General features: G+C 58.4%; 1 protein-coding gene across 1 annotated transcript; it reads right to left on the reverse strand.

Moving 5' to 3' along the window:
* Positions 1–5,420: 5,420 nt before the first annotated feature.
* LOC149912039 (uncharacterized) lies at positions 5,421–9,463 on the reverse strand. The gene is made up of 8 exons (XM_090132758.1): positions 9,343–9,463; positions 9,148–9,209; positions 8,582–8,735; positions 8,125–8,381; positions 7,840–7,925; positions 7,207–7,331; positions 6,575–6,686; positions 5,421–6,269 (listed from the first exon to the last, which is right to left on the reverse strand). Exons 1-8 carry the CDS (start codon positions 9,461–9,463, stop codon positions 5,717–5,719), a joined length of 1,470 nt encoding a protein of 489 aa, XP_089988884.1. The 3' UTR covers positions 5,421–5,716.
* Between the last annotated feature and the right edge of the window lie 303 nt (positions 9,464–9,766).

A 9,766-nucleotide genomic window follows, 5' to 3' on the forward strand; every position in this document is an offset into this window, starting at 1 on the left:
CTGGGCTGGCTGGCCCAGATGGCCCTGCCCGGTTAAAAGCTGGCTGGCCAGTCGGGGGGCACCTGCCAGGTCAGAAGCCTTACAGCCAGCTTCCCCAGATAGCCATGCCAAGGCCAGAAGCCTCTTTATGAACGGGGGTGCCCTGCCAGGCCAAAATCCGTCTTCTCCAGGGAACCAACCAGGCCAATAGCCAAGTGGCCTGGGGAGTCCTGCCAAGCCAAAAGCTCGCTGGCCGGGGGGACCCAACCAAGCAAAAAGCCAGCCAGCTGGGGGGCCCTCCGATAATACCTCCAATACAGCATTTCCACTGCCAAGCCTAACTAACTTCTCAGCTGCAGTGCACTTTCAGAAGGCATTACTAGACTCACTGCTGCTGGGAGAGCGGCAAAGGAACCCAAGTCTGCCTGACAGCTCCACATCGCTCACAGCAAAGCTGCTGCACGAGCAAACAAAACGCACTCAGCTGCAGAAACGGAGAAACATACTTCACTCCTGCCTTGCACAACTAGAAGCAGAGGACCTCCACGCCGTTTGGCCTCGCCAAGGAATTCACACAGCTCTAAGCACCACCATTCACACACACACTCAGATCACTCTACAACTAACAACTGCCACTGACTAATGCTCAAAGCCAGAGACCCTCAGGGGCCTCCTGAGACCCAGCCCACAAACTCTAAAGAAGAACCCGAACCCCAAACAACAACTGGATACCCAGGCAACAGCAGACACAGCTTCTCGTTACCCCCAAGAGGCAAAGAACTCAAGCCGAACACAAAGACAAAACTGCTTAACCCACTCTGAAGATCAGGGCACACAGAACACCAACAAAGAACACACCTCCATGCTGACAGCCCTCACAGCTGGCAGCCAGCCCCTACGTGAGGGTAGGGAGGGCTGGAACCAGGCTCCACCCTTTGCCAGACAAGTGAATTGCTTCCACCTGTCCTCCACAGCAGAACAAGGCCTAATGAAGATCAAAGGCCAGTCGGCTGGGGGCAGCCTGCCAGGCCTGCTCTTCTTGGTGCTCTGCCTGGGCAGTTGGAGTGCTCCACGAGGCAGCTGTGGCAGCCTGGATGGTCTGCCTTGGGGCTGCGTGGAGCAGCTGCACTCAGGCCTTGAGGGAGATCCGGAATCTCTGGTGAAGCTGGCTGACTGGCTGGGGAAGCCTTCCGAGGCCTGAAGCCTCCTGGCCGGCCAGTTGGGCCAGGCCGAAAGCCGGCTGGCCGTTCAGGGGAGCACTGCCAGGCGAGAGGTGGCCGGCCGGCTGGCCCATGGAGCTCTGCATTTGCAGACCTCTCCAAGCCGGCCAAAGGGGCCCTGCCAGGCCAAAAGCCCGTAAGTTGTGATCCAGATAAGACAGAAGAGACTGTGCTGGATTTCCCTGGGCATCCAAGCACCGTGAGACGCTCTGATGCCCTCTCGCAATTCTTTCTCCCTCCACCAGCACAAGAGCTGGCGTCAAAAGGCGCAATGACACTGTCACAGGCGTTCTGGAGGTTTTTAAAGGGTAGGCCCCTGATAAGGCTTTATTGATGGTTTTGCCCCTCTACATTTCACTCTAGATCTCCTTGTTGGCCTGGAGAAGGGAAGGCAGCGGGGTGACCTCCTTGCAGCCTTCCAGTACATAAAGGGAGCCTACAAACAGGAGGGGAGTCAACTCTTTGATGGTGTAGCTAATGGCAGGCCAAGGGGAAGTGGTTTTGAGTTGAAGATTGGATGCCAGATTGGATTGTTCTTTCCAGAGAGAGTGGTGGGATACTGGAACAGGCTGCCCGGAGAGGTTGTGGATGCCCCGTCCCTGGAGGTGTTCAAGGCCAGGTCGGATGGGGCCCTGGGCAGCCTGGTTAGTATTAGATGTGATGCAGATGGGATTCACGCATCTGTTTTGCAGCCTCCAGTGGAGCTCTGTGTGTCGTGGGCCCCCCATGCCCGCATCTGCGTGGGTAGGGTGTGGCCTTCCTGCAGAGTGGGGGTTTGGTCTTTGGAGGCTGGCACTCGGGAGACCCCGTTTCTTCTTTTATGGGTGGCAGCAGTCCAGGTTGGGTGACGGAAGACTCCTCAGGCAGCCTGGACTCCCCACGAAGTGATGATGCTGCCATCTGCCCCAGTGCATCCTGCACTGGCCTGATCTTCCTTGCCCTCTGCCTGAGAAGTTTCACTGAGTCACAAGCCAGTGGGAGCCTGGGTGGTCGGCCTTGAGGCTCTATAGACTCAGCCCTTGAGGAAGATCTTCTTGAGTCGCTTCTGAAAGGTGTTGTTGGCCTCAAGGCGATCTGAGGGGATGAGGCCTTGGCTTTCTGCAATTCGGGCACTGCACCCTCACAGTGGGATTTTTCTGCTCCCTGGTCTTCACCAGGGAAGCTCACATGTTTTGCAGTCAGCCTGGGAGCCCCAGCCAGGCCAATAGCTGGTCAGCCAGCCAAGGAAGCCGTTCCAGGCCAAAAGCTGGCAAGTCAACTGACCCAGGTAGCCCTGCCAGGCCAGAAGACTTCCAGCTGACCAAGGGGGCCCTGCCAAGCCAAAAGGTAGCTGGAAGGCCGGCCTGTGGGGCCATGCTTGCAAAATGGTGGCCCCGCCTGGCCAAAAGATGTCAGGCTGACTGACCCAGGTAGTCCTGCCACGCTGTCCTGGCCGGCTGGGGGAAAGTACTAGGCCATAAGCCAGCCAGGCAGCCAGGGTCCCAGCCAGGCCAAAAGCTGGCCTGAAGCTCGGGAGGGCTGTGCCAGGCCAAAGGCTGGCCAGCCAGCCCAGCAGATGCTGCCAGGCCCAAAGCCGGCCAACCGGCTGGCCGGGGGGGCCCTGTGAGGTTTAAAACAGGCTGGCCCTTGAGGCCCTGCCAGGCCAAAAGTCTCCCGGCCAGCCGGGGGGGCTCTGCCAGGCCAAAAGCTGGCTGGCATGAACATGGGGACCATGGCAGGTCAAAAGTCAACCAGCTTGTGATCCAAAGTAGACAAAAGAGACGTACCAGAAGACTCCCGGTCAGCTAGGGGGGCCCTTGTAGGCAAAAAGCTGGCCGGCCGACTGACCCAGGTAGCCCTGCCAAGCCAGAAGCCTCCCAGCTGGCCTGGGAGGCCCAGCCAGGACAATAGCCAGCCTACTGTGAGGACACGACCTGGAAAAAAACTGACTGGCCAGCCAGAGACCCTGCCAGGCCAATAGCTGGCTGGCCAGCCTGCCCACGAAGCCCTGCCAGGACAAAGGCTGGCAAGCCAACTGACGCGGGTAGCCCTGCCAGGCCAGAAGACTCCCAGCCGGCCTGGGAGGCCCTGCCAGGTTAAAAGCTGGGTTGCCAGCTGGCCTGGGTAATCTTGCCTGTTAGAAGCATCCGGGCTGCCAGGGTGGCCCTGCCAGGCTAATAGCTAGATGACTAGCTAAATGGAGGAAGCCCTTCCTGGCCAAAAGCTGTCCACCCAACTGACCCGGGTAGCCCAGCTATGCCAGGGTGCCCTGCCAGGCCAAGATCTGGTTGGCCGGTCAGAAGGTCCCTCCTCGGCCAAAAGCCGCATGGCCGGTCGGGTTGGCCCTACCATGCCAGAACCCACCAGGCTGGCCTGTGGGGCCCTGCCAGGCCTAAAGCCAGCTGGCTGGGTGGGCCCTGCCAGGCCGAATCTTAGCCCTCTGCCTGAAAAGTTTCAGTGATTCGGAAGCCAGAAGTTTCAGCCTGCATGGTCTGCCCTGGGATTCCGTGTACAGGGTGGACTCGGCCCTGGGGAAGATCCGGAATCCTTGTTATAAACTGGCTAGGTGGTCGGAAGGGCCCTACCAGACCAAACGCCAGCTGGGCTGGCTGGCCCAGATGGCCCTGCCCGGTTAAAAGCTGGCTGGCCAGTCGGGGGGCACCTGCCAGGTCAGAAGCCTTACAGCCAGCTTCCCCAGATAGCCATGCCAAGGCCAGAAGCCTCTTTATGAACGGGGGTGCCCTGCCAGGCCAAAATCCGTCTTCTCCAGGGAACCAACCAGGCCAATAGCCAAGTGGCCTGGGGAGTCCTGCCAAGCCAAAAGCTCGCTGGCCGGGGGGACCCAACCAAGCAAAAAGCCAGCCAGCTGGGGGGCCCTCCGATAATACCTCCAATACAGCATTTCCACTGCCAAGCCTAACTAACTTCTCAGCTGCAGTGCACTTTCAGAAGGCATTACTAGACTCACTGCTGCTGGGAGAGCGGCAAAGGAACCCAAGTCTGCCTGACAGCTCCACATCGCTCACAGCAAAGCTGCTGCACGAGCAAACAAAACGCACTCAGCTGCAGAAACGGAGAAACATACTTCACTCCTGCCTTGCACAACTAGAAGCAGAGGACCTCCACGCCGTTTGGCCTCGCCAAGGAATTCACACAGCTCTAAGCACCACCATTCACACACACACTCAGATCACTCTACAACTAACAACTGCCACTGACTAATGCTCAAAGCCAGAGACCCTCAGGGGCCTCCTGAGACCCAGCCCACAAACTCTAAAGAAGAACCCGAACCCCAAACAACAACTGGATACCCAGGCAACAGCAGACACAGCTTCTCGTTACCCCCAAGAGGCAAAGAACTCAAGCCGAACACAAAGACAAAACTGCTTAACCCACTCTGAAGATCAGGGCACACAGAACACCAACAAAGAACACACCTCCATGCTGACAGCCCTCACAGCTGGCAGCCAGCCCCTACGTGAGGGTAGGGAGGGCTGGAACCAGGCTCCACCCTTTGCCAGACAAGTGAATTGCTTCCACCTGTCCTCCACAGCAGAACAAGGCCTAATGAAGATCAAAGGCCAGTCGGCTGGGGGCAGCCTGCCAGGCCTGCTCTTCTTGGTGCTCTGCCTGGGCAGTTGGAGTGCTCCACGAGGCAGCTGTGGCAGCCTGGATGGTCTGCCTTGGGGCTGCGTGGAGCGGCTGCACTCAGGCCTTGAGGGAGATCCGGAATCTCTGGTGAAGCTGGCTGACTGGCTGGGGAAGCCTTCCGAGGCCTGAAGCCTCCTGGCCGGCCAGTTGGGCCAGGCCGAAAGCCGGCTGGCCGTTCAGGGGAGCACTGCCAGGCGAGAGGTGGCCGGCCGGCTGGCCCATGGAGCTCTGCATTTGCAGACCTCTCCAAGCCGGCCAAAGGGGCCCTGCCAGGCCAAAAGCCCGTAAGTTGTGATCCAGATAAGACAGAAGAGACTGTGCTGGATTTCCCTGGGCATCAAAGCACCGTGAGACGCTCTGATGCCCTCTCGCAATTCTTTCTCCCTCCACCAGCACAAGAGCTGGCGTCAAAAGGCGCAATGACACTGTCACAGGCGTTCTGGAGGTTTTTAAAGGGTAGGCCCCTGATAAGGCTTTATTGATGGTTTTGCCCCTCTACATTTCACTCTAGATCTCCTTGTTGGCCTGGAGAAGGGAAGGCAGCGGGGTGACCTCCTTGCAGCCTTCCAGTACATAAAGGGAGCCTACAAACAGGAGGGGAGTCAACTCTTTGATGGTGTAGCTAATGGCAGGCCAAGGGGAAGTGGTTTTGAGTTGAAGATTGGATGCCAGATTGGATTGTTCTTTCCAGAGAGAGTGGTGGGATACTGGAACAGGCTGCCCAGAGATGTCAGTTGTGGATGCCCCGTCCCTGGAGGTGTTCAAGGCCAGGTCGGATGGGGCCCTGGGCAGCCTGGTTAGTATTAGATGTGATGCAGATGGGATTCACGCATCTGTTTTGCTGCCTCCATTGTTGCTCTGTCTGTCCTGGGCACCCCATGCCCGCATCAGCGTGGGTAGGGTGTGGCCTTCCTGCGGAGTGGGGGTTTGGTCTTTGGAGGCTGGCACTCGGGAGACCCCGTTTCTTCTTTTATGGGTGGCAGCAGTCCAGGTCGGGTGATGGGAGACTTCTCAGGCAGGCTGGACTCACCACGAAGTGGTGATGCTGGCATCTGCTCCAGTACTTTCTGCACTGGCCTGATCTTCTTTGCCCTCTGCCTGAGAAGTTTAACTGAGTCACATGTCAGTGGGAGCCTGGATGGTCTGCCTTGAGACATCGTAGACTCAGCCCTTGAGGAAAATGATCTTGGATCTTTTGTGAAAGCTATTATTGGCCTCAGGGCGATCTGATGGGCTGAGGCCTTGGCTTTCTGCAGTTTCAGCACCGCACCCTCATGATGGACTTTTTCTGCTCCCTCTAGTTCATCAGGGAATCTCACATGTTTGGCTCCCGGTGCTCGGCGCAGCTCTTCCTGGCTTGGTGTGCCTGCCTCCCCCTGCAGCTGGCAGGTCAGCGGCTGCTCTTGGGCTTCAGACGCCCTCTGGATCGCTGGCAGCAGACTGAAAGGGCAGAGCGGGAGGGGTCCGCATGAGTGGCTGATGGCTTTGGGGCCGCATGCTGCAAGCCTGAGCCAGGAGCCTTGGCTGCAACGCAGCCCTCCCCACAGACAGCTCAGCGGCTGCCCCGTGGCTCTCCTGAGATGCGGAGAGGGGCCAGCCCTGTGAGCTGGGGGGTCCCCATCCCAGCACGTGGGTGCTGCGTTCAGCACTGTTGGGCGGCCACCAACAGTGACCCTTTAGGGCAGGGAATGGGCTCTCGCTGGGTCACCCTCATGCGCATCCCAGCCCAGAGCCTCCAGCCTTACCTGGCCTTGGAGCTCTCCTTCAGCAGTATGCTCCTTATCCTTCTGAAGTGCTCTCCATCAACGCTGTCTATGCTCAAGCGTTTGATGAAGGTTGGACGGCTAGCAAATCTCACTGGAATGTGGAAGGCAGAGGAGATTCACCGTAAACCCTTTGGCTCGCTCACAAAGGGTGCTCAGGCCTGTTCCCAGAGCAGCCGAGAGGGCTGCTCTGCTCCCCCCACTGCTGACATCTGCACCACCCTCGGACCCTCCCTGACACCATCCCTGGCCCCACTCCTCCTCTCTGCAATTCAGCTCTGTTTTGGGACTGCATTAGTGACATTGGCTTTGGGAAAGAGGAGCTGGGTGGTGATGATGAGGTGGCAGAGTGACTTTTGGGGACCGTATCCTTCCACTGGGGGAGGGCAGGGCCTAAGATCCGCACATCCTCCTGCCATAGCCAGGGATGGGGGCACGTCACGCTCAGCGCCTTAGTTTGGGAGAGGCCAACAATTCCTTAGTTTGGGAAGAGGCCGTGCTGAGCTGGCGTGAAGCTTTGACACAAGTCAGAGCCCTTGGCTGATGTTCAGCAGGGGATTTCCCATCTCAAGTATGCTGCCCGTGCCGCGGAAAGGAGGTGGCAGCTGCTTTACCTTTCTTGCCCTGGACGAGAGGTGGCAAAGTCTCTTCTTTCTTTGGTTTCTCCAGACCAGGGAGGCTTCGTGAGGACTTGTGGTTTGTTCCGGGCGGTGGCTTGGGAACAAACTCCATTTGAAACCTGTACGTGACGAGAAGACAGCAACCGGTGTGACGCAGCGCTCCAGCAATCCTTGTTGCTCTCTGGTTGTCTGCTCCCAGGCACATTTTCATGCTGCATGAAGCACATGACTTTCTAAAGTCTTCAGCAGCATCAGTCGGGATAAGTGAGGGGGAAATAGTTTCAAACAGCAGGAGGGAAGATTTAGATTGGATATAAGGAAGAAGGTTTTGACAGAAGGGTGGCAGGCACCGGAACATCTTGCCCAGAGAGGTGGTGGGTGCCCGGATGGGCATTCAAGGTCGGGCTGGACCGGGCTCGGAGCAACCTCATCTGGCGGTAGGTGTCCCTGTTCCCTGCAGGGGAGTGGGACGAGGTGCCCTTTCGGGGTTCCTTCCAGCTGAAATCCTTCCATGACTGTAGGACATATGCTCATGGGCAGAACAGTCGTGGACACAAGGAGCAAGCGTGATGGAATGAGAGCTGAGCAGGTGCATCAAGCAGCAGCTACGGCCACCAACATACTCACTTGGGAAAGACGACAAGGCAGCCAGAGAGCGCCAGGGAGGCCACCGGTGCCATCCGGGACACCACCGTGTCCAGCAGCCAGGGGGCCTGCAGGGGAGAAAGGGGGAGGATGTGGGATGTCCTCGTCACGGCTGAGGCCCTGGGGACACGAGGAGCCCAAGGCTGCGAGAGCTGACAGCAGCACAGCACTTGTACGGCCTGAGCAGCTGGCCAGATCCTGGTGGGCCATGTACAGGCACAGCAGGTGTCACAGCTCTGCCTGGGTCATGGAGAAACTACAGCTCACCTTGAAAGCAGCTCTTCTGAATTTCTCTTTCCCTGACAGCTTCTCGAGGAAGTTGTAGTAGAATTTCATTTGGAAGGTCAGTCCGTCAATGAGGAGCACGCCGATGTCCTTGAGGACAACGGCAACGTTCTCCCCATTCTGCAGGCAGCCGGAGAGCAGAGACACGGTGCTTTGAATGCAAGTCCGGAGTGTCTGCCAGCTCAGAGAAGCAGCTGCGGCCACCTTGCTGTATTTCAGGGGCTCCACCTTCCTATGGACTGAAAAATGCGAGGGACGGAGTTGATGATACGGTTGGTTTTCCACAGGTGCTTGCCTAGAAGTGCTTCTGGTGGACATCAGGCAGAATGGCCCCATATTTGGACGGGCTGCTCAGAGGGAGAGGTTTGCTTTTGAGAATGGAGGTGGTGGCCGTTTGCCCTGTCCATGAAGCCACCAAAAGTTTAATCCCCCCTCCTACCTGGAAGGGACTCCCTGTGGGCCTTGAGGTGGTGCGTGGCTATGAGGTTTGTAGCCAGGTGAAACACGGGCCACCGCAGAGTCACCGTCCCGTCCTCAGTCCGGATGTCTTTGGAGATGGTGTCAAAGAAGCCAAAGGTGGGAATCCAGACCCCCTGCAAGTGGGAGAGAAAGGAAGGGCGGAAGGGTTATGGGACGGCTGGAGGAAGAGCCAGAGGGGTCCAAGGTAGGGACAGCCTTCTGCCGCTGTTCAGAGGCATAAGCCAGGGCATCGGGAATGGCTTTGGGAAGGGGCTGCACAGTCCTCTCCTTCCCCTCGCCCTCCCAAATGCAGCACAGCAGGCAGGGCAGAAGCAGCCTCGTGGGATCCAGAGGCTTCCAGAGACCGGCATCAGCCCTGAGATAGACAGTGCCCAGCACAAGTGATCGTGCAGGAGTTGCAGGAAGCCCGTGGGATGCCCAGGAGAGAAATGTGGGGGCAGTTTCCTGCTTTCTGTGGAGGGGAAGACTCAGAGGAAGTCCAGGCTGAGCTGGACAGGGAGAGGAGGAACCCGACAGCCAACACACCTTCTGCAGCAGCAGCTGCTCCCGTACGTAGGCGGCCACCGCATCCCAGACGGCAACTCGCTCTGGAGGGCAAAGGAAAAGCAGGTCACACTCTGCATCTGCCGCTTCCCGGCACCGCTACCGCTGCCAGGTGGGAGCGAGGTGGCAGATGGAAAGTGTCGTCTGCGTGCCAAGGTTGGCTGTGGACCCGTGTACCTTTGGTGTCGGCGCATGTCGGTCTGGAGGCACGCCCTGCTGCGGGGCCGACCTCGCTCATCCCGTTCCGCCTCGTGCCGGCGGCTTGCTCCTTGTTGGCGCCAGCCATGCCGGAGCTCATCCTTCAGATGCGTCTGCTCTCTGCCAGATGCTCCTTCAGGATGCAGGACCCACCAGCGTGCTCTGCCTTTACACCCCTCCCGGGTGCCCGTGTCACAAACGTCGCCACGGCGACGCGATGACAGCGTGGCCGGTGCTGGCTGCTGCCCATTGTGACGCTGGCACCAGCAGCCTGCTGCCCGCCCCGGGTGGGAGCGCTGACCCCTCTCTGTTTTCTTTCTCTCCTTTTCTTTGCTCTCAGTGTAGTATTACTTGTTTTCCTTTAGTGGCCGTTGCCTGAAGTGATCTTCAAGTAGGAGATAGG

The sequence above is a fragment of the Phasianus colchicus genome, unplaced genomic scaffold, assembly GCF_987193195.1.
Source record: "Phasianus colchicus unplaced genomic scaffold, bPhaCol1.hap1.1 HAP1_SCAFFOLD_44, whole genome shotgun sequence".
Taxonomy (NCBI): Eukaryota; Metazoa; Chordata; class Aves; order Galliformes; family Phasianidae; genus Phasianus; species Phasianus colchicus.

Coding starts and splice junctions, on each gene's coding strand:
- LOC149912039 (XM_090132758.1), bottom strand. CDS start 9,463: ATGAGCTCCGGCATGGCTGGCGCCAACAAGGAGCAAGCCGCCGGCACG. Junction 7,332..7,839: donor TGCCTTGTCGTCTTTCCCAA/GTGAGTATGTTG, acceptor CGTCACGTACAG/GTTTCAAATGGAGTTTGTTC. Junction 6,270..6,574: donor AAGGAGAGCTCCAAGGCCAG/GTAAGGCTGGAG, acceptor CTGCCCTTTCAG/TCTGCTGCCAGCGATCCAGA.